Source organism: Pezoporus wallicus, unplaced genomic scaffold (genome assembly GCF_028554395.1).
Source record: "Pezoporus wallicus isolate ANWC-B61680 ecotype Strahan unplaced genomic scaffold, APGP_CSIRO_Pwel_v1 contig_1876, whole genome shotgun sequence".
Classification (NCBI taxonomy): domain Eukaryota; kingdom Metazoa; phylum Chordata; class Aves; order Psittaciformes; family Psittacidae; genus Pezoporus; species Pezoporus wallicus.
The window spans coordinates 3,289,106-3,313,987 of record NW_026638337.1 but is presented as its reverse complement, the minus strand read 5'-3'; the positions used below and the strand labels follow the sequence as shown (position 1 = coordinate 3,313,987).

Here is a 24,882-nt window from a genome sequence, read left to right as displayed (position 1 = left end):
TAAATCTTTCCTGCTCTAATGGCTTATAGAAGTCTGGCACAGCAGTGAGTTCCTGCTCATTTACTCTCTGGATATCAGGTACGCTGCTGATGTGAGAATGAGCTTCCTGGGAAGTCTCTCTTAACATAGAAATGTGAGAATCAAAGAATTTGATTCTGCTGGGATTTTTCTCATTAATCAGGGTTCTAAATGGTTTCACAACCCTTTGTTTCCTTCATCTTCATTTTTATTGCATCACAGGTTTTATAAGGAAGCATTTTTTTAAATCAAAAAACCAGAAAACAACCAAGCAATAACTGTGAACTACTGCCTCAGTAGGACTGTTTGTTCAACACAGTCACACAGAGGCAGTCTGCTTTAAAAATGTGTACAGCTTCAGCTCTGTTAAATATAATTTGTCTTAATGCAGGCAATAATCAAGACTGCATACATCTGTGAGGGAAGAAGGAGGGCTGAGAAGGCAAGGGCTCCTACATATCCTTTCAGATTATTCCTGTAGTCTCATGAATTTATTTAGGGGCTTGGAAAGGGTATTTAACTCACTACAGGAATTGCTTGCCAGTGCAAGCAAGGCTTAATTCATAAGCAGTCTGGTGTTGTAGAATGCTTTACAGTCCTCATATTGAAGGTGTCCCTGTAGTGCAAAGTACTGTCAGCATCGAGAAATGACACAGTAACGTGAAGGATGACTCTTGGAGGCTATATCTGGATGGAAGTCATAAATGTAGCTTCAGCTCATGTCACTATGCCTGAGCTGGCTGCAAATAGGCTGTTCTGGGTAAGGCTGGCCCCATGTCCGCCCCAGTCTGAAGGGCACAATGGAACATGGCAGTGACTTTTCCCTCTCTATTATTTTACCTGAGTAAAAAACACTGGTCACAGTTAAACTCCAGAAAAATGGATGAAACTGTTAGGATCTACAGAGTATCTCTTCCATAATATCTGTATTACAGGGTACTTGGTCTCCGTGGGTTTCTTGTAGATCCATCCAATACAACTTGTTACAAGATAGCAAAAGTCTTAATATCTGCATCTGTTTGTGAGTGGCCCAGTGCTAACCAAGCACAAACACCAGGACATGTGTATTTTCATACTTAATTATTGCCATTCAGTCTATTCAGTAGGGAAAGCTTTGCACTTATAAAGTTCCCAGAGATCCAATTACAGCAGGTTGTCCACTGAGTGATGTGTCAATGTCAACAAGCCACAGTTTTCCAGGTTTTCAAGGATTTTTTTTTTGGTTTTTTTTTTTTCAGGATGTGTTTTGAAATGTCTGTCCCATGTTAGAAGCTGTCCTTGGGAACAGTTCCCAATGGAAACCCTTCGTCCACAGCAGTTGCCTTTGCTGGGACCAATATAACTGGCAATGAGCTCAGGGGAGTGTGTGGAAGGCAGCCCCCTTCCCACTACATCCGGGAAGGTACTTTGGAAAAACTCCTGTAAGCCACATTACATTGGACTTAGTCACTCATAAGGAAAATGTGTGGCTCTTGACACTGCAAGCAGAGCTCTCTGCTAGTGTCCTGCTTAACCACGCAAGGTCCATGGTGGGAGGGAAGGATTTGCAGTTTATTGCTATAGTGGAAGTGGCCCCTCTGACATCCATTCATTTCACATAGGGCTCCTCCTCCACTGGGGGACCTTTTACAGATGCTGAGTCTCCTGGAGAGGATTTTTTTGCTGAACACTTATCTCAAATAACCTTCTTTTTCCTGCTTCAACTGAGCTCAGTGTAATTTCCACTTTGCTCCTGCCTCAGCCTAGATGTATTGAACATCTTGATCACATTAGGTTGCCACATAAAATAGGAGAATGGGAGTGTGCTGGTGGATGGCAGCTCCTAACCAGCTTCTTGGTTAGGAGGAAGATTTTAGGGAGGTAGGCTTCCAAGTGAAAGGCTGCAGCCTTGGGAAGGGTCAAGGAACTTCTGAGACTGATTTTCTCACAATGAGGGCTGCAAAAGAAGCTGGTGAAGCCCATGTGGGTTTTTCTACACATACATTGGTTTTTGTGAATGTCAGTTTGGGAAACAGGAATAATTATTTCAGGACACTGCTCTAGGGTTCTTTAATCAGGTGGGGTGGGGTATTCGCAGGCCGAGATGTCTCTTATCTTCCTTTAAGGATCCCCTTCTGTGTTGTGTCAGACTCAAAGCAGCAATCTGGTCTGCTTCCCATTCACAGACCCTGCTATATCTTCCCAAAAGTTGAGTTTTAGCCTCCATTATTCTATGTTGGAGAAACCTGTAAGATTTCAGTTAGCTTAATCCCTTTCTTATGGTTTACCCTTTCTGCATTGTAGCTGAAGTAACTGCAGAATTCACTGAAGGAGCTCTGAAGCAGCTCTGAATTTCTTCAGACACCACAGCATGTAAGACAGAGTTAAGGGGAAGCAGAAGCTCATCTACATCACCACTTTGGGCTGTTCATCAAGGGTTTGATATGTTTCCATGTAAGATTACTGGTCACTTCCAGTTATTTAATTTGTCTTGGTAAGAGCCTTTTTAAGTGTTATGAAGCTTAGCACTGCTTGGGGAGAGACACTTTTTTGTGTGCAAACACCAGGAACTTCAGCAGTGAAAACCCAGATGCTAAGACAGAGCCAGTATCTAGAGGTTTGAGAATGGCAGTGGTAAGGGTGCACAGCTGTAAATACTTGTGATTTGCCTTAAGTCTAACAGAAGCACTGGAGACTAGACCTATAATCTACTCCGGTTTTGTGCATATTTGAAGTATGGCTTATCACATGATAGCTTTTGGACAATCCTTCTGACATACAAATCCCACTTCTTTCTACTGGAGTTACTGAAGCTCCACTGCCTATGGAGGGATAACAGCAATGTGTTGTGTTTACCCAGTTGTGACCAACAGTTTGTTTTTTGTACAACTTTCCTGAATAAGAGGTTTTGGATGTTGTTAAGAAAGCAAAGGATATTTGCAAGTTTAAGGTTCTCCCTCCATATGAAATAACAACTTTCAGGAATCTAAAGGCCACTGACTTTCAGAGAACTCATGTTACTAATAAAAGGGAAAAAAAAAAGAAAAAAAGACGTGAATTGTGTTCATATTCAAATGCAGATCAGAACAAGTTTGACTGTGCATTACTAGTTTCTCTTCAGGTTTATCTTTGTTTCATGAGCCATTAGGTCAGAACATGAAGGAGGTGATTATTCTGCCCCTCTACTCTGCTCTCGTGAGACCCCACTTGGAATACTGTGTACAGTTCTGGTGTCCCCAACATAAAAAGTACATGGAACTGTTGAAACAAGTCCAGAGAAGAGCCACGAGGATGATCAGGGGACTGGAGCACCTCCCGTATGAAGACAGGCTGAGAAAGTTGGGGCTGTTCAGCCTGGAGAAGAGAAGGCTGCGTGGAGACCTCATAGCAGCCTTCTGGTATCTGAAGGGGGCCTACAGGAATGCCAGAGAGGGACTCTTTATCAGGGACTGTAGTGGCAGTTAAGGGGTAATGGGTTCAAACTTAAACAGGGGAAGTTCAGATCAGATATAAGGAGGAAGTTCTTTACTGTGAGGGTGGTGAGGCACTAGAAGAGGTTGCCCAAAGAATTGGTAAGTGCTCCATCCCTGGTGCTGTTCAAGGCCAGGTTGAACAGAGCCTTTGGTGACATGGTCTAGCGTGAGGTTGGAACTAGGTGATCTTAATGTCCTTTCCAACAAAAGCCATTTTATGATTCTATGATTCTATGTAAGAATGAACAACCAAAATGGAGATTACTTCCTAAAGAAAGCCATGTGTATTTGTGTGATGGTCACTGCATCAAAAGGAGAGTGACCAGAAGGTCAAAGGAGGTGATCCTGCGCCTCTACGCTGCTCTTGTGAGACCTCACTTGGAGTACTGTATGCAGTTCTGGTGTCCCCATCATAAAAAGGACATGGAACTGTTGGAACAAGTCCAGAGGAGGGCCACAAGGATGATCAGGGGACTGGAGTACTTCCCATATGAAGATAGGCTGAGAAAGTTGGGGCTGTTCAGCCTGGAGAAGAGAAGGCTGCGTGGAGACCTCATAGCAGCCTTCCAGTATCTGAAGGGGGCCTACAAGGATGCTGGGGAGGGACTCTTCATTAGAGACTGTAGTGACAGGATAAGGGGTAATGGGTTAAAACTTAAACAGAGGAAGTTTAGATTGGATATAAGGAAGAAGTTCTTTACTGTGAGGGCAGTGAGGCACTGGAATGGGTTGCCCAGGAAAGCTGTGAATGCTCTATCTCTGGTGCTGTTCAAGGCCAGGTTGGTTAGAGCCTTGGGTGACACAGTTTAGTGTGAGGTGTCCCTGCCCATGGCAGGGGGGCTGGAACTAGATGATCTTAAGGTCCTTTCCAACCCAAACCATTCTATGATTCTATGTTCATTTCCAGTATTGTAATTTGCAGGACCCTCATTACCTGAAAATGGAGAAAATACTTCTTTTAAAGGCATGTTAGTAGTTTATTGCATTTTCTGCATCAGCTTAGATATGCTTGTTGGTCACCATAACTGCTGGAAATCTGCATACTTCGTAGTGTTTAGAATTCTATGTACAATGGTATGTATAGCATGAAAATTATGAATATAAAGAACAAAAGTCAGCAGGGACATGTACAATTTCACCTATTTTTAGTGTTCCATCCAAACACTTGTTCAGTAATGTTTTTGTCTTTTCCCGCAGTATCTCCCCCCTTCTATGTTATATGTGTATGTTGCGTGTGCCCTGCCTGAGAGTACTGAAAACTGGTAACTCTTGACAATTTGAGGGCAGACAGAGGAGGCATCTGTTGTATGTCATGGGTTTTTTTTTTTTGATGCCTGGGGATAACGCTGATACAGATACTTTGATCTTTAAGCAGTTTGACTTCATGGAAGAGATTCTGACTGTATGGACTCCTAAGTAATTTCCATCAGCTCATAAATCTGAAGAATTCTCAAACTCTCCTACTGGTTTTATGATGTCCTAAATTATACAGTCTAAAGTATTTTTCAACTGTTCCACATTTCTAACCAAGTCTTTGGAGATGGTGTAAGCTGAGACTTTAGTGTTCTGTTTCTATGGCAGGAAGAGTGCAGGCAGCATGTGTAGGCCTGGGCAGATGAAGATGGTTTTCACCTGCTTTGTTCTTGGGCAGGTGTTTGTCAGGCTTAGCATCCATTCTACTTATATGCCTTTATTACAAACCTCCTCTCCACACAGCATAAATTTTGCAGCCTAGTTGGGCTCCACTGATGTTGCAAAGGTCTTTCCATGGCAGATTTGAATAAGGGACAGATATTTTTATGTTTCTTGGTAATGACTCCTATGGTTTAGGATAAGCTTGTTACCACTGGAATGCAGTAAAAGCATATTTTTGAACACTTTTGATGAAGGGTCAGCTCCTTCCACTCCTATATGTGAACAGGAGTACGTGAGCAGTACCCACCCAGAAGTCAGACCCTGCTCAGTCTTCTTCAAACTAGTCTTGACATTTAAAAACTGCTCTGAGTTAAGGACTCCTTCATATTGCAGATCAGCACCTTACAGACATGACTCCAGGATTCCTTTCTCTGATAAAATCTTTATTTGAAAAGATGTTTCTTCCAGACTTCTCAGATTTCAGAAAAAATGTGTTTTGCAGAAGAAATTCTAGTTTGCCAATAATGTCATGATTAGGCACAGAAGGAAGAGGAGGAGGAGGAGCTATGCATTGACCTCTCCCCCTCCTCTGAGTTCTGTTAGGCACTGACTACCGAGTCCTGATCTCATTCAGACCAAATACGAGTTTTGGCCAAATTTGGTCTGTAGGACAGCTCCAAGTAGAGCTATTTCATTGTATTGTGTATCAGCAGGTTAAAATTGCTGAGGCATCTGTCAGAACACAGTAATGATCACTGCTTTCTTATCCAAATTCTGTGTGGCCAGCAATGGCACTTTGCAGCCAGAGGGAAACAAAGAGCCATTACTTTCAGTGTGCACTTCTGATCAGGATATATATTGATAGTTTGTGCTAGGAAAAAGGGTTTATGAGTGCCTCTGGCAACTGGTGGTGTGAGCTGTGCACCTATAAATTTTAAGTTGGCAATATCAAACAAAAAATATTCTCTGGCTATAGCCTGAGGTAACAGGGAGTGAGAAAAGCCAAGCTGCACTACTAATCCATAACCACAGAAATTACCTCCATTCCAAAACAAACGCTACATAAAATTTTAAAATCTGGCCAGCCTAATATGTGTATTAAAGTGTCAGCAGTATAATTCAAACCAGCCTTAGAAATTGTAAAATATTGCATTTAGTCATTTATACACTTCTGTATCAGCATTAGATAAGAACAAAGGTTGACAGCTATTCAGGAGCTTATTCTACTCAATGAATATTACCACCAAACCATTCTGCTTTCATGGTAATACTTTTTACCGCTAAAAGGTAATATTTTAATGGTAATGCTTTAATGGTAATACTTGTTACCAGGATGCACCTACACAAAACCAGAAATATACTAATTTTCAGAATTTAGTTTCATTTAAAATATCATAAAGAAATATTTGTGAATTTCAATATAGTTATTGTGGATTTCACAATGTTATAGCTGAGAGATGACTAACCTTAGAGATTTGGCAGCAGTTGCATTTGAGAAGTGATAAACCCATTATATGCTCAGTAGATATGCCCCCATCTGTTGACAAAATAAAATTAAAGAAAACATTGGACTGAAATCAAATGTTTTTAATAACCAGTTTTCTTCCCCCTCCAACAATAAAATAAATTCAGTGTAACAAATAAAATGTAAAATGCACAACAATATAAACACGACAATTTTTATTGTTTCATAGGAGATTTTGAAATTTCCTCTGTGGAGTTTCTACAGGTATTTCAGGCAGGTGTTTATGCTATTTGCAAGGCTGTGTTTCTGTAATGAATTTCATTTTGTGGGAATGTACTTAACTCACCCCTCTTAGTTAAATTATTTAACAAATTAATTCTGCTTTGTCTCCAACCGTTTGCTGCATCTGAGCTAAGGAATGGAAAATGGGACAGTGTTGGAGCTGTGTACTTCATTAGCCTATTAAGTTTAAAAGGCAGATCTAAAATACAGAAAATATACGTTATTTTCTGATTTTTTGTTAGGGCCTGACACTGTAAGATTTGTTTTTGTCCTTAAATATGCCTCCTGTCTTTAGACCAAAGGTTTGTTGGAGTATGTTGAGGCTTCTCTTCTGTTCAGACTGCAAACTCCTGCTGAGGATACAGTACTCCCCAGTATGTGAATAAAGACATTCCCTTACATGAATGTTTTGAATTGTCAGAAGTTGCTCAAGCTAATGACATATCTCTGGATCCAAGCATGCTCCTTAAATAATGCTAGAAATGCTGGAGAATTTTCCTCACTATTACTGGTCTGGGAGACACTTCCTCACCTGGTCCCGGGGTCGGGGTCTGGCTTGTGTGTCTTCTATGGAGGTGTGTTTAGCTCTTCCTTGGAGACCTTCAAGTAGGGTTTTAGTGAGTCTGGCACTTATTTCTGTAACGTGAGCTTGTGGTTTAGATTTGCTGTATCCTGTGTAAGGAATTCTTTGTTGTAAGCAGCATGCATTAAATCACCTTTAATTCAAATCAGGATACAATAAAATGCAAATCCATTTATTAATTTACAACATGCTAACAGAAATCATGGTTACAGGCACTTAGAAAAAAATAGAGAAGTAAAAAAATCATGCTGAAACTACCACCACCAGGATCCAACTAGAAAAGTCCTTCTCCTTGTATTTCCCTGAATTGCAGTATATGCTTCCCAGATGTATTTCTTTGAGCACAACATGCTCCTCAGGCTTCGCTCCCCAGCAACAACTTGCTCTTAGCAGAGCCTGCCAGGTTTTGTTGCTTATCCCTCTTCTTGGGTCCTCTGTATTCCTACTCCCTTCCACCTCCCACCTCTCTACACATTATCTCCTTTGACCTTATACCAGGGATACCTGCACCATGGCTCAGAGAAGGGGTGGTTGGACAATGTGACTAAGCTTTAATCCATCCAGAGAACTGATTCAGCCAAGAATGAAGCCTGAGTGGAATGAAAAAGGGAGAGAAAGTCTCTCTTTCCACCCTGATCCACTTCCTTACCCATTTTACCTAGCAGATGGGAGAAGAAGCCATACCCGTAGTACAGAGAGTCCAGGTTTCGTTGGATCAGATGGAAGGGAAGGGCTGGATGGTCAACACCAGTTAAAAATGCCTCAACTTGTGTAGATATGAGGTATTTACATCTAAGCCAGTCACCCAGGGTGCATTTGTTACCAGTGAAGAGAAATAAATATGTAATACCACAAGAAGATTTCTCTCACTAGGTACACTAGATACCTAAGACAGACATCTCAAATAGTTCAAATGACTCTCTCTCCACAAATGCCCATTTGCATCTTTCCATTGACAATAAAAGTATCCAGGGGTGATATGTACTGATTTGGATATCTGATTTTAGCTGAAGCATTTTGTGAAACAAATACTGGGTTTTGTGGATGCATTTCCCAGCTTAGCATGTCCCAGCTAATGGACTTGCAACCTATCTACATATTGCTACATAGCTAAATTACATTAACATATGTAACAGTTTCCTTACATGATGTTCCTCAATGGGAATCGTTCATTTGGGGGCATACTAGGCTAGAATTGGTAAGCTTTGAGTCTCGGTCTTCAGGAGATGTTTAAGAAGATGTTACACTTCAAAAGCTGATAAATCGGATATTTCATTCAGGGGGTCACCACAGACTTTTGTTAGAAATTCAGGCTTCAACCTAGTTCTCTTTTTCCCTGGAAGATACTGGGAAAGCTATGATAAATTAAGTGTCAAGTGTGATATACAAATAAATGTTGCCATGAAGTGTGTTTCTCTGGAATTTAACCAAGTTTGTAAGATGTCCTATCACTATAATCTAGATTTAGTAGTGTTGAAGTAAATTTAAAATGTTTGCCTTCTGTACCTAAATACCTGTCAGTGTTCTTTTGCATAAGGTTTGTGTGATTATAATTGTTTTAAACATATGAAACAATTTTAAAATTAAAAAGCAACCCCACAATTTGTCACAACTAACTTGTAGGCAAGTGTCATTTTCTACTTACTGTTAATAACACTGAGCACTGATCTTAAGCTTCTTGTGTACTGTCTAGAGTCCCTTTAGCCTCTGCATTCTCTATTACACATTGATTTCTAGTGTAGTGGATAGATAAGGAGAAGTGAGCTTGTTAGTGAAATCAAGGACTACATCTAGTCTTTCCTTAGTTCACACACAGACTTTCTGAGAACCATTTAGCCTAACATTACCAAATGTCACTTTCTACTTATCAGCTGGAACTGGTGCAAAAGTGGACTCACCAGCTCCGCTTTGTGGTTACAGTGACTGGTTTTGAAGATAGAGAGTTCAGTCATGTGGTTTTATGACAGCTCCACTCTTATTTTCTTCCCTGATTTCACAGTGGTCTCCCCAGATAAGGCTTTGAAAGACAGAGCTAATCGGGCACTTGTCAGCAACATGGCTTTACTTGTTAAGAAGCTTGGGGCAATTGCACTACTCAGAGGATGGGGGTGCTGCTCCACAGCTTCTTTCATCTGGATAGTCCTACTTCAGGGAACAATATGTTGAACAGTAGTGTTTTGTATGATTTCTGCAGGAAAACTTGATTCCTTTGCATTGAAAAGAGGACAATACGGTGCTGCTAGCAAAGCTTTGGAAAGCCATTCAAGGGTGTGAGCTGTCCTTTCTCATTATTGCATGGGACATTCGGGTTGCTGAAGCACCTAGTTGTGTGCTTCTAGTTCCTGGTGTCTGTTTTCTGTCTCATATTACTTAGTGCTGATGAAGCCCAGGTCCTCTTGGCACATCTAGCCTTCTTGGGAAATGCCTTTGGAAACAGCCGTACAAACTATCTGTCTGCTGCCTGTCAATCTTTGCTGAGTAGTTTATTGATAAAGTTGCTCCTCTTACTTGTTCAGTCCATCACCGTTACCAGCAGAAAAGAATTGTTAAAGATTGTACAAAAAAGCTTCATGAAACTGTTGTAGTATTTGATCACCTCTACAATTCCATCATAAAACCAGTAAGACTGGTAAGTTTTTCTCTAGGCAACTGCCAGTATTTCTAGTAATTGCTGTTTAAACCAATAATAACCTCAGACTATAATGTAACTTCTGTTGTGTTTTTTTTTGCTTCATTTTATATATTACATATTATATGATTATAAATAAGATTGCACAAAAAATATGTGAATAGAAAGAAAGGCAAAATTTAAAATTATTTGAGGTTAAAACTTGCTTTACCAAAACCATGGTTTTGAGCTAAAATTGGCTATTAGATTTATTTTAACACTGTTGGGAAATACAGAATGGTGAGAATCCCATGTTTGACGTACATTCACATTTAGACAGAGTTTGCACTTCTGAACTTAGGCCTAGGTGATAGAATTCTAGACAGCAGATGAATGGATAAATGGTAAAGGGTTAAAAATAGTTAACGAACCCTGTATTTTTGCTGTTGTCACTCTAATCCTTCTTTAGTTGTTGCCTGTACATAAATAGAGATATTCTGTAAAATCCTCTTAAAGTTCCATAGAGTGCTCTTAGAAGTGACTTTATATGTAAAAATATTTTTTAAGTTTATTTTTTATGCTTATGCAACACCCAATTTATTACAGAAAATGATTTTGATCTCATTATTTGACACTTATTAGATTTATTTCAAAATCCAGGTTTTATATAAAGTCTCTTCCCTACCAACATCAAAAGGCATTGAGATTGGTATCAGACTGAAAAATGAAAGGTGAAGTATTCGCAAGTTCATTGAGAAAAAAATGTCAGACAGGAGCAACCATAGTGCCCCCTCAACCAATCTTGCAAATGAGGAGTTTTACTTCAGGCTGCGTTTGCTTATTAGCATGTGTTGCAAGACATGCTACTCTGGACAACCCCAGAACATATGCAGAAGATCTCCAGTCAGTATACATCATCACTGGCACTTAGGACACTCATTAAACTGGAAGGTATCTTCTTTTTTGGAGTAACAATTCTTCTGTCTAAGATGTTGACATAAATTCATCTGCAGTGACGTTTATAAGATTGCCTTTTATATCTTCATAGTTTTCTCCTCATTCGTTTTCCAGTCAACCACTGTACATTCCAGTACATTCCTATAAGTCCTTTATTTTTTATTATAAGAGATAGCTAGCTATCTCTTATAAATCCTGTAAATCCATGAAAGCAGCTTTTTGCTATTTATATTGTTGAAAGGCCAGCCTGTAACATAATGTGCATTACAGCTTAGTCCAACAAACAGGTGGGCCAGCTCCAAATGAAGGATTAGGTGGACTGTAGGGGTTGTACCATGACAACCCTGGCAGCCCCAGGAAGTGTACAGTGCACAAGGAGCACACTTTTCTATAGAAATTTACCCGTCATGTCTGGAAAATCACTGTCCTCTTCCTGCCTTATGTGGGCATGTGGCTCCCTTGGAGGAAGGGTTTGAAACCCCACTTCCTCTTCCCCTACTGTTTCACACTGTTGGCTTGAAATAGCTATGGGATTAATAACCAGATGGAAATGAAGGAGCAGAGAGAGTGTCAGTAAGGTAATTTGATTTAGCTCAGGTGTTTTGACTCCAAACCTTATTGCTGCAGCCGCTGTGCACGAAGGCCACCAGTGCCGCACCTCGGCGGGGAGCAGCTGGTGCCTCTTACACTCCATCAACATAATCGTGTAATGAGTTCAGGCAGTGACACCCGCCTGGCCCTGCCACCGCACAGGGATTACACCCCTATCACAGCCAGCCTAATCCAGGGCCTGGGGGAGCACAGGTGTAACTGAGTACCTAATTTGGCCCTGAGGCACTGTTATTATTGGTGATGTGGAAGGTGGTTCAACCTGACACTTAAAGCAGGGAGCCTGGAAGTGAGTCAGTAATTGGAATCTTCCTTGTTTAGGCCTAGAAATTGAGGGTGTTTGAGACACAAATGTGAAATCAGTCCTAACCTGTTTGTCAACATTTTCTGGACTTCCAGCCTGTGGTATAAACCTTTGTCTCCTCTGATCTGGTATTCGTATATTCTTGCCTTTGGTTTAATAAAACAAGCATTTGGGTCTGCAAGTAATCCTTCCCCAGATTTTTTTAAAAAAGCCTTTTATCACACTGTCATGATGAGGGACATCTCAGAGAGATGGGACATCTTCAGGTTTCCTAGCAGAAGGTAACTGCTCTGGTTGTCTCTACACTGTTTGATTGATCGACAGGAATTGGTGTAATCAACCACTATCTCTCAGGAGGAGAAGGTGCTTTGGTTTGACTTTAGCAACTCTTGTTTTCCACGTTGCATCAATGAAGCCCATAGAAGCAACACAGGCAGTGTCAGAAGACAGAGAATGCCCTGCGTAGCTGCATATTCCCCTCGAGATATGGTGTCATTTAGTGTTGTCCTGGCTGCCATTTCTGCCCCTTTTTGTACGAACAGGTTTCTTTCCAACACTGTTTCCCCCCCACTCCTCATTTCTTTAGTTCAGGAAATGTAGTGAAAGGCTTAATTGAAACATGAACTTTTCTATGGGAGTGTGCTGGTTTTAGCTAGGGTAGAGTCAGTTTTCTTCATTGTAGCTGGTATGGTGCTATATTTTGGATTTGTGCTGAAAACAATGCTGGTAAAATAGGGATGTTTTAGTTCCTGTTGAGCAGTGCTTACCCAGAGCCAAAGCCTTTTCTCACCCCACCCCACCACTGAGCAGGCAGGGGGTGCATAAGGAGTTGTGAGGGGACACAGCCGGGACAGCTGACACTGACTGACCAAAGGGATATTCTAGACTATATGGTGTCATGCTCATCACATAAAGCTGGGGGAAGAAGAAGGAAGGGAGGGATGCTCAGAATGATGGTGTTTGTCTTCCCAGGTAGCCATTACACATGGTGGAGCCCTGCTTTCCTAGAGATGGTTGAACACCTGCCTGCTTATGAGAAGTGGTGAATGAATTCCTTGGTTTGCTTTGCTTGCTCATGTGGTTTTGATTTGCCTGTTAAACTGTCTTTATCTCAACCCACAAGTTTTCTGACTTCTACCTGTCTGACTGTCTTCCCATCTCAGCATGGGGGAGTAAGTGAGCAGCTGTGTGGTCTTTAGTTGCCATCTAGGGTTAAACCACAATGGGGAGAAAAACCTCTCTCAGCTAATATGTAGAGGGATCACATTTTGTTTTTCTCCAAAGGTCTTGTTTGAAAGTCTCAAAATGGTTTCAGGAATCAGTAAAGATAAGTCACATCCACTTGCAAATTATCCACACCAGAGAAAGACATTAATACTTCAACCCCAGGATAAAGTGGGTCTGATATCCCCACTTGCTGGTGGCATTTTGGTCCTCTTGAATGACAAGAGAGCTGAGGACTTGCAGAAATCCCTCTAGCCTGGGATGTTACACAAGACAACGGAATGACCTGTGGAACTGCAGAGGTGGCACTATATTGGTTCTATATAGCAGTTCTTAATGAAAATGCTGCATTGGTTTGAACGCTACAAGTAGACAACTCTCTCTTAGTAAAAATCATAAATTAGATAATAGAGACTACCTAATTTCTACATGCTTGAGGTTCTGCTAATGTAAAATGTCTCAAGGCAGTGTATTCTGTAACTTACCTCAAAGAGTTTAAAGGATCTGGATGTCTTTTGAATTATTGTTTTTTGCTTTTTATATATATATATATAAATAAAGCAATTAAAACATAAAAATCTGACCAATGTATTAAAAGGAAAAATGGATCAAATTATGACAGGATCATCCTGATACAACCTCATGGAAAATAGTAGTTAATAAGGAATTTACAGATGATTTAAAATAATGAGCTAATTTGTTGTCACAATAATTTGTAAAAAATAGAGTTGGCATAATTTTGAGGAGATTACAGATGTGTTGAGAGAACTAATAATGGTTTTATGAAAGGCATTTGACTAATATTGCATAATATTTTGATGAAGAAATAACAATTACATCCATGTCAGTAGAATGTAGCTGTTTCAAACATCCAAAATTTAGTTTTCTTCTGGAATCCTGCAGAAATGGTTTTCCATCAGAAAACTCCTGCCAAAGGCTAAAAGCAATGGAAGATGCAGCAAGAGGGCGCTCTGATTGTCCCGTATTTGCCCAAGGCAGAATCCCATTTTTCTTATGTTATCTTCTGTCAACAATGGATATGTTTCTGAGTTCATAAATTTCTTGTTGATCTGAGATTTTATATATTTTATTTTGGAAAAGGCTTTTAGTGGGTCTACTTCAGAGTTATGTAAATGTTTGCTCAGGCTCTTAACCTTTTATTCTTTGAAACATGTATAGTCTGCATTTTAATGCTAATTTTTATGTGAAGTCCAGAAATCTTCTGGCTGTGTTGTAGAAAAAAGTATTGTAAGAATGAGGACTGCTACTGAAAATATGCTTAAAAGAAATTACTGCAGACATTGATGTCTGTAAAGAAAAACAGTCTTCAAGAAGGACTGGAGGTTTTATGCACTTATAAGTAGATCCACATTAAATGATTAGAAATGGACATTTCCAGGAGGTGCAGTCCCATAATATGATTGTCTACAGGCCAGATACAGAGAGATACTATATTCTTAAAACAAGTGGTGGCAATATAAATATAAGTGGTTTACCCTTCAAATCCTGATTTTTGAATGGCTACATCTGTTAATCTGGAACTGTTCCTATAGAAATCCCCAGTTTATTCTAGAATTGTTAGTGGAGATGCCTTATTTCTTTTTTGCCTCTAGATATAAAAAATGGACTAGGCCTTGTGCTCCTTGTTTTGCCCTGAGCCCAGATCCTGATAGATTCCATGACTAGAATTTCCACTGTTCCCTTTATCCTCCTTGGTACAATCTAACCTTGAGACTTAATTATTTCTTTGGTGGTTTTTGGCCTGTTTTTTGCTTGAAAGTTCCTAAGTAGCATAAAGAATGATCCATAGTTGAGCTGCCTTGCACACACACATGCTTGCACGCATACTTATGCTGTAAGTGCCTCTGAAAGGCACAGTGGTCCCTTCCCTCCCCATTGCAAACACGTGGTGACAAAAGAGATTCCAGAAACTTCAGAAACAGGGAGAGACTTAGAAGAGAGGGGTTGAGCAGTAGGTTGAAAGTAGGCACCTTATCTTGAAGTAAAATTGCAGGCAAGCAATCTTTTTTTCAACTTTAGGTACATTGAGAACCCATCCTTTCACCCCTCCCTCAATTAAGACTGTACTTTGCAGAAAACCATAACCCTTGAGCTCTCTAGTTCTGTATGTGTTGCGTCGCCACATTCATTATGGACTGATGTGGAACTCAGAAGATACTCCTGACTAGTGTACTGGCCAGATCATCCATCAGTGGAGAAGGATCAGCATGCCTTTGGGACACTAATCCCAGCCTACATGGAATGTGGTGTACATGACTACACTATCTGTAGCCAGCTCCTGTGCAGGATCCATATTCATTCATTACATGTCTAGAATTTTATGTCCTAGATGAATGCTTCCCACCTTTCACTTGTAGGTGCTGCAGTAGGTGTCTGGCGAGCAGGCTTATCTGCCACAAGATAGCTCTTACCATTGAGGGACTTTGAAAATTAGGGCATAAGCTTCTGCAATGAGGCTCTGACAATGGAGGAAGCTATTGCAATGAAGATGATATCTTTTTACCACTTTTCAAGGTATCCAGTTTCATGGATCTGAAACTGGTATCAATGAACTTCATGAAGGAATGACCAAGGAGGACCTCTGACCAGTAGAACCTTTTTCCAGTTGATATTGGTTTCCCATAATGTACAGGTATACATAGGGTATCAAACAACAGGACCGTGAGACTGACAATGGCAAAAAGCACTAAGGTCTTAACAAGCTGAGCAGCTTTTATGTAAGTTTTTGCAATAGCTGTAGTCAGTGATCCAAAACCTGCAGTCACAGGGTGTAGTGTTTGAACAGGGTAGAGTGCTCTTGCGACTGAGAGCAAATACCAAGTCCCAAGCTCCATCTATCAGGACTGCAGGATATGGTTGATAATCTGATGGTCATGGAGGTCAGGGGACTCCTTGTAGGTGTCTTGGCTATACCTAGCAATTTAAGCAATTAAAGGTAGAGGCTTGGGAACTGTCCTGTGCTCATATGCACAGTGTAACTGGCACACAATTAATCTATCACCCTATAAACAACACCCTGCAGTGTGCATAGGCTAGGATGTGTTAAGGGCTAGTCCCAGGGAGTCTGGTGGCATGGCTAGAGACTGTCATGCCGCTTGCTTTAGGGTCAGAGAAGGGCTTTGACCTGTGTTAATTACTGGGAGAATTATACTCCCACATGACCACTGGTTCTGCTTGAATAGACAGCTGAAAGATAGGACACCCTTTTCATTTCAGGGTTTTACCTCCTGCAATTCATACTGGGACAGCAAGGAGCTTGGTGAAGAGATTTGTATGGGCCTCCTGGAGCCTCCCATGCAAGTGCGTTAGGCTGAATTTGTTTTAGCCCTCTGCGGCAGTTAGGGGGAGTAAGGGCATGTGATGGGTACCAAAAGAGACATGATTGCTGGAGAGAGAAAACCCAGCTTACAGACTGCTCTTCCTGGCAACTTAAAACAAAGGGTCAAAGGGTCTAGCAGAGGAAAGAGAGAGGGGGAAGGAACATTGCAGGAGCAGCACTGGGATATTCTGTTTGGGCCTATTTGGAAGAAATGGACCAAGTGTTTTGTTGTAGACAAAATCTGTCCCTCTCTGACTTTTCTCCAGCCCCTGACCTGAGGGGTCCTGCCCAAAGTCCTGCTGCTTTCCTACTAAAACAGTTTCTTTTTTACATTATTATTATTTAAAAAGGTGTGCATGCAGGGACACTGGCCAGCAGGCACCTTTTTATTTCCTGCTTGATAGCTCTGTACAAACTAAATGTATCTGAACAGCGTTGAGCACTGTATCTGTAGGTATAACTGCACAGGGAGACTGAAAACACTTTCAATTGTGCATGCTGCCTTTTCTGAAAATCACTAGTGCTACACAGTGAGAGAAACTAAGTATATCATTCTTAAATCTGCACAGCTGTGATACTAGGTTTAGTTTTGCCACAGGGTTTGGTCATTGCAGCATCCTGCCAAGACTAAGTCTCTTCAAAGTATAAACTGACATGAACTTTTAAGTCAGTTCCACTGGTGCTACTAGCTTTTATCTGTCTGTAATCTTCTGGCACCAGAGGATTTTTTTTTTTTTCTCTAGTTTTGCATATAAAAGCGTATTCTCTGCTTGATATTAGGAATAGTAGGCTGAAGGTAGCTTGGCATTGTGGCACCCTTTGGCACACAGAGCTCTTTAATGATGCCAATCCTTTAATGAATAAAAAGCACTCCAAGCTCCAAAGTTTGCACATAGGTATTCATGTTAGCTACCCAGGTCCTTGTTTCTGCAAATGGGGTGCCACTGACGGAAAATTGCTTCTAAATAATGATACAGAGCAGTAGTGCTGTTTAGGCATGATGTCACCATAGAGGGACCCATAAACCAAGTCAGTTGTTTGGCAGATCTTCATCTACGCAAATCCCTCTGTAAAATAATCATATGGATACAGCTTATAAATCTTATAAGAAAGCAATCTCCAGGCTTGTTTTCTTGTTGGTTGCAGATCTTGAAATTTAACTGTAGAATTTGCAAAACTAATCACTAGGCTTAGAGAGTCTATAAACTGTACTGTATTGCATAGACATATACATTTCCAGTACCTATTTCGTTCTTTAAATACCATCTTAAGTTTTAGTCCATTCATTTTTAGTGTTTGCAAGTAACATACACCCCCCTCCCCCAAAAAAAAAAAAGCTTAAATAAAACCAGTCCACAGCTAAAGTCTTGGAAAATGTGAGCATAAACTCCAGCTAGAAGTCTCCAAATGAAATATTTATATGTACTAGACGTCTTGTATCTGGATGGAGCTTGCTTGCTGTTATCAAAAGTCAGGCCTTCACTCCCTGTGTCTCCTTCAAATGCTTTTATCACTGGCAGCACAAAGCTTGCTTCAAACATCCTGCTTGCTTGTCAGCAGGGATGATGCACTATATTATAACAAGCATTCAGCACAACTGTTGTTCACAGGCAGCATTTTTAGCTCTACAAGCACAACCCATGAGGTTCTCTATCAACATAATCATTATTTATCTGACTCTACCAGGAAATTGAGCCTAACTAGTCTTTTCTCAGGGTAAAATGAAGTAGACTTTCTTTTGTTGTTGCTCTTGTAGAGACAGCAGCATCCTCCTCGATAGTGATAGCATCAAGGCTTGTTGCTGTTGTATCATCCTTCTGGTTTGGCATTGGCTTATAGTCCAGTTCTTAACCTAGGACTAACTGGCAGAAACACAGCAAATAGCTGCACATTATTTTCATCGTAGGTATGGTTTAGTTGCACCATGTATTCTTAATGCTGCATCTTTCTTAGCTGGAAGATTGAGAGTTGAGAGATTGCATTTAAGTGGGCTGGTCAAAGCTGCTTCATCTCCCACAAACAGCTCTCAAAGACTCTCTGGAATCAGTAACTTTCATTTCTATTGAGTAAAAAGGGAAAGTCAGCCAGCTTTACTTTGTGGTAGAAATGGGGCAACTGAGGCTTTGAAACAGTATTGTGAAACAAACTGGAGATCTCTGCATTTTGTTTTTTTTTTACATTAAGAGACCTCGCAACAGATAGGTATATGCTAATGTAATTAACACAAACTAAAAAAAAACCAAACCAAAAGAAAAAAACACCCTAAATCCAAACCCCTAAAACAACAAAGAAAATGAAATATTCTGGCACAATTGTAACATTTTTCTCTTAAAAAATTAGAAATTAAGTAGAGAGTAAAAGGCAACAGTGGTATTTCATCACAAAAAACTGTATCAGGCTGGTCTATGTGACTATACCAGCTTGTTAATACATTCTCCTTGTCCTGTGCCTTTGTGGAAACTCCATTTTTTTAACTTAAACCATAATGAAGGTGGCATATTATTGTTGTTACTTGTTTGAGTACCCCTAACTATGAACACCATGCAGTAGGATTGTATTTTATTTTTGTAAACCATGGAAAATTTCTCATACAAAGTTTGCTTGGGCATAAAACATTCTAATCTGTGACTAAATCATACTTCACATAATGCTGAGAGACTTCATGCAAACAACAATACTAATTAAGATTACAGTAAGACTATTTTTTTGTTTAACTGCAATGGTGTATTTTTTAATCGATTTGATGAATAAAATATGACATTAGGGGCGACACTTGCATAATAATGGAATGGAGGTTGCAGCATATCAATCAACTGTTTCACATGCCACTATTAACATCCTCTAATCTCCTTTCTCATCTCTCCTTCAGACCAAAACAATCAAGTTAGGTTACCTATCTACTTCAAAAGCTTTTATAAATAGATATCTGCTAAAATGTATACTGTATTCTAATAAAGGGTCTCAAATATTGGCTTTAGTTCATTTTGATAATTGTTTAAAGAACAATCTTTCTAAGTGGAAAGGCAATGAGTGGGGCAACAAATTGAAGTGTTGGTTGTTATCCCGGTTTTTAGTCAATCTGAGGTTTTCTAATCATAACGAATGCATTTTGCTTACCACTACTACCTTAAATTAGACGTGACATTTACATATCTATCTCCACTTACTTGCTTTAACATTTTTAGGGACCTCAGCGTTCCCAGAAAACAATTTATCTCACCTGTTTTATTCTGCTATGCAGGGAGTGTGGATATCTAACTTTCAATGCCCCAAGTTAATTTTTTATTAGACATTGAGAGATACCCAAAATGGCTTTCATCAGACCTTTGCTTTCTGAGAGGTCTATTATACAAGGTTATTGCTTGCTCACAAGGATCCACAATATCCCTTAAAGGCTTTGATTCTTCACTTCTGCTGATCAAAGTATTTTTAGTAGCTTCTCTTCATGTACTGACAATCAAACTTGTTGCAAAACACACTCTGTAGCCTCTGTTTTATTTCCTGAGACCCCAGGAAATACAACCACCCAGGCATGCATAATTCTTGGCATATACATATAATATAAGAGAGGATTTCTTAAAACAATTGTTTGCTTCTAATGGCAACGTCAATGTTCTGACAAAAATTTCATTGAAATGAGAAACAATTACTGAATTCTTTGCATATTTTATTTTTCTTTTTGATTTCCAATTCACACACATCTGGCATATTTTACATCTTTGCAATAAAACATGGTTACAATAGCTTAAGGAATTTATATATCCAAAATATTTCACCATGATCTTAAGATGAAATGAACTTGTCTTCCAGATGTTCAATAGTCTCCCGATTCTAAGCTACAAACTCAAGATATTGCTTACAGACGGGTGATGAATAACTTAAATCATTACACTGATCCCCATGATTTCAGAATCTGATAAATACAAACAACAATGAAGAAGGAAATTCAGTGCTAAACTTACTAATACAAGGTGGATAACAAATAAGTAATCACATCAATAAATAATGATATGTTTTGGTGCAAAGTGCCAATACAAAGAATCCATTATCTTTTTAAATAAATGACTGCAAGTGAGTGTAAATTCTGAGAAAATTACATTCCTGTTACATGCCTCATAGCCCTACCGACACAATATGTACATCTATGACAATACAGTCACCAAATATACAAAGAAGAAACATGAATTAAAGTGTATGTACCCCTGGGTGTGTAATTTGATCAGTACAATGTGCAGAAAATTATTTCAATAGTTATCATTATGGTATTGTAGAACATGAAGTGCCTTAGTCTGAGTAGCTTCAGGTGAGATTTTCAGAAGCACTGAAAAGAATAACCTCAGTCACCTTTACAATCAAGCTAAGGCTGTCAAAACAAACCAAGCTGCTCAGAGCAAAAATAAGGGAAAAAAATCACGGGGGCTCTCTTGCCCAAGATTTGTTAATAATCCAGAAGTATAGTACTTTGCCTGTATTGGGAGTCATCAAGTATTGCAAAACATTAAACTGAACTTCCCTCTTTGCTCCCTGTCTAGTCTTTGAATTTTAAAGGGAGGAATTTAATTTCTATTGTGTAAAGTATAAATTTGGTAAATGATGGCTTTTTATCCAAATGATTCATGAGCAGAACTCCACTTAAGAGGGGTAAAGTTTAGATTCGAAAAGTAAAAAAAACAAAAAAAAACAACTGTTGGTGGAAATGTCAAATTACTGTTTGCGCCCAAATTCAACCCTTTAACACAAGCTGTACCCTTAGGAGATCTCCAGTTCCATTTGTGTGAATGCACCTGTTCCTTCAAGACATCAGGTTTAAAGTACATGCAAGTTGTAACTCCACAATAAAATTAAGAAACAGTTTTGTTCTTTATACAAGGTTTTACTTTTACAAAAGTATCCCTTTAAAGTTAAGATGTGCATCTGATGTACAAAGTATCAAACGTATTTTTTTATCTCAGCTTGAAAAGAGGCTGGAGATGGGATGCATGTTAGGTTCAAAGCCTAAACATTGAAATAACTGGAATCAAGGTTCCCCAGAATTTTCAAAAGTCTCTTGTGGCGCATCCTACTACCTTTTCTCAATAAACAAAGATATATGAAATAATTACCAAAACATCTCCTAATTCATATAATTTACATGATACAAGCTTGCTTTTCAGCAGCTGGTGTTCAGTTGTGAAAAAACACACAAAGTAAAATGGTTGCTGACTACAATGTACAGCTATTGCTGGGTGTAATGGAATGTACAACGGAGATCAATGCAGACGTGTTTTTCCACCAGAGACTACCCCTTTCATTGCAGCACTTGTGCTCTCAGCTTTACCTGGGCTTTCAGTTCTTCATTCCGCCTCAGTATCTGTTCTGATGTTCATAATGCCACCGGTTAAAATCTATATTAAAAGCTACGATGCTGCCAGAAGCCATGCCAGTAATCAGAGTTCTGAAAAAGATGGAAACAATGGTCCTGTTAATACTTTTTTACCTTCTCAAGCAATGGCTTAGCATAAACAGCAAAAAAGCTAGAAGAACAAGGCGAAAAGTTGCAACACTGTTTGAAGATTAAGTTCATGGGTGGGATTGAGTTTGCAGTGGAGACACTACATTTGGATGTTGACATATATGCCAAATTTCTACATTCCCAGTATGGTCAAGGGAGATCACAGAATGGTTGGGGTTGGAAGGGATGGCTGAAGATCATCTAGTCCAACCCCCAGCTAAAGCAGGTTCACCTAGAGCAGGTTATACAGGATCACATCCAGGTCAGTTTTGAGTATCTCCAGAGAACAAGACTCCACAACCTCCTGGCAGCCTGTTCCAGAGCTCTGTCACCCTCACAAAGTAAAAATTTTTACTCATATTGAGATGGGACTCCCTGTGTTTCAGCTTGTGTCCATTGCCCTTTATCCTGTGGCTGGGTACCACTGAAAAGAGACTGGCCTCATCCTCTTGACACCCACCCTTAAGATATTTGTATGCATTGAAAAGATACCCTCTCAGTCCTCTCTTCTCCAAGCTAAACAGGCCCAGCTCTCTCAGCTTTTCTTCATAAAAGAGTTGCTCCAGTCCCCTAATCATCTTCATAGCCACCTGCTGACCCTCTTCAGTAGTTCCTTGTCTTTCTCAAACTGGGGAGCCTAGAGCTGGGCACAGTAGTCTAGATGTGGTATCACCAGAGCGGGGTAGAAGAAGACAATCTCCCTCCACCTGCTGGCCACACTCTTCCTAATGCACCCCAAGATACCATTGGCCTTCTTGGCCACAAGGGCACACTGCTGCTGGCTCATGGCTAACTTTGTCCACCAGGACCCCCAGGCCCTTTTTTGCAGAACTGCCTTGCAGCAAGTCATCTACTCGTACATGAGTAAATTAGGTACATATTTTATTTATAGGTGATTTCGTTGCTTTACAAAATGGGCACATAGCACAGGAATGCTGAAACATGTAAGAAAAATAAACTGAAATGAATGCTGTATGATGTTTCTAATATGCTGTGAATTCTCTGCATGTCATGAGTTTGTATATAAGTAAGAAATACAAGATTGATGCATGATGCAAACAGCAAATCCACTCACAACCCTGCATAAATGCAACATATAGACTTACATTATAATCAGATTACATTAAAAGACTGAGGGACCAGTTTCATATATCTTTTATATTTACAGTTTGCATTTTAGTGACATAGTAGTGACATAAAAAATCTAGGCTGCATCCTCCTTGCTCAAGAAGGTCAAAGGAAAGGACTACATTCACTCCTGGTGGACAGATCCACTGATAATATTGTATACTTATAGTCTAGATGCAACCCAGTGAAATTCTCAAGCTCTGCATAGCTGAAAATCAAAAATGCACCACAGACTTATATAATTGATTAAGGCATTGGTTAATAGGCACTTTTGCACTCTAATCCAGTCTGACTATTCCTGTGTTCTTAACTTAATGTAATTTCACTCATATTTTGCTAGCTGAGTTCCTGGCTTACTGACTTCAATGATATAAGACCTCGTCTTAATGTTAAGTGTTTATGCTATGAAACTCAGGGAAAAAATGCAGTCAGAAAAATCAAGAAGATAATAACTAGGGCAATGGTTTTGGACCTGTTAATGACTGCATGCCATAAATTTATACCTTAAAGTTTATGGAGATGTATAATTTGTAAAATTTTACCATGTACATACAAATATTTACAACAAACTCACCTCTGATCATGAGAGAGGTCCATAGCTCTTATGCCAGCATCACAGCCAGGGTAAATATAGAGCTGCTTGAAGTCGCAGGCCTGCCATACTTCCACTACACCGTTGTCTCCCCCTGTCACCAAGTTCTGCCCATCACTACTCAGGAGGATGGCCTTCAGGAAAAAGAGGCAAACCCAATCACACAGTTAACTTTTATGGAAACAGGTCAATATTACAAAAAATTAATCAACTTATAAGCATCTAGTTTGCTGTGCCCACTTTAAATTTGAAGAAAAAGGCTCCCACTCCTCTTTCTCCCCAACCAGAAAGTGAAACAACTGCGTCATTATAAACCAAAAGGTCTTTAACTGAATCTGCCAAGACTTGAGTTCCGCATATAACATTTCAATGTTTGTGCTACAATACTCAGTGCCATCACTAACACCTAAAGCAGAACAGTGATCTGCATTCCTAATGCTACTGCAAGTGCCAGTGACATAGCAGAGCCCTGGAGGCACAAATTCATGTCTTGGCTAATAAATGAAGAATGGACACTTTTCAAAGCATTTTGTTTCAAAGATGTATTTCCCACTGAAATTTAATTGCAAACAAAAATTCCAGGAATCATGTGGGACCATGAACAATTTATTCTTATTTACTCTGGAAAAGTTCAAGTGCATTTTTGCATTTGGAGATGGAAATGAAAGGATCTGTGTTTGAACAGGACAACAGGAGGTGGTAATTCTGCATATGTGATTTCCTTTAAATCACATGGCACATAAATTCAATTTATTTTAAGAAATAAAGGTGAGACACAACAAATGCTTGTTTGCATTAAGATTTACCCTGGTTGAATCATTGATCTCCATCTGAGCTAAGAGTTTGCCATTAATGCTGAAATTGCTGAACCGTCCTCGTTCATAGTAGATGATGCAGTGACCTTCACTAGATACTGAAATTAAGCGAGGATACAAGCAGTTTTCTGTTCCTTCCAGAGCTCTCAGCAAATCTCCAGTAATTGTGTGTACCAGACAAGGACCTTCTGTATATGAAGACATAGCATACATTTCCTGCTTATACGAACTGTATATGCTGTGCACAAAGGCAATGCATAATACGCATTTATATCACATTAGATGCAATATAACATATTAGATGCAATGTTTGCTGAAAGAATTTAAAATAGGCAACAGATAAGGAAATGCACAAGCTAGCATATTAAGAAAATAGATA

At 39.7% G+C, this 24,882-nt stretch overlaps 1 protein-coding gene across 8 annotated transcripts in view; it reads right to left on the bottom strand.

Annotated features, from left to right (window-relative positions):
• Positions 1-20,127: 20,127 nt before the first annotated feature.
• The window catches only part of NBEA (neurobeachin), a 506,572-nt gene continuing 501,817 nt past the window's right edge, over positions 20,128-24,882 (bottom strand). For all 8 annotated transcript variants that reach the window (XM_057410438.1, XM_057410433.1, XM_057410439.1 and 5 more), the window contains 3 exons: positions 24,495-24,691; positions 23,671-23,822; positions 20,128-21,911 (listed from right to left, as the gene is read on the bottom strand). In XM_057410438.1, coding sequence (XP_057266421.1) covers positions 21,821-21,911; positions 23,671-23,822; positions 24,495-24,691 — 440 coding nt within the window. In that variant the 3' untranslated portion in view covers positions 20,128-21,820. The remainder of the gene's footprint in view (positions 21,912-23,670; positions 23,823-24,494; positions 24,692-24,882) is intronic.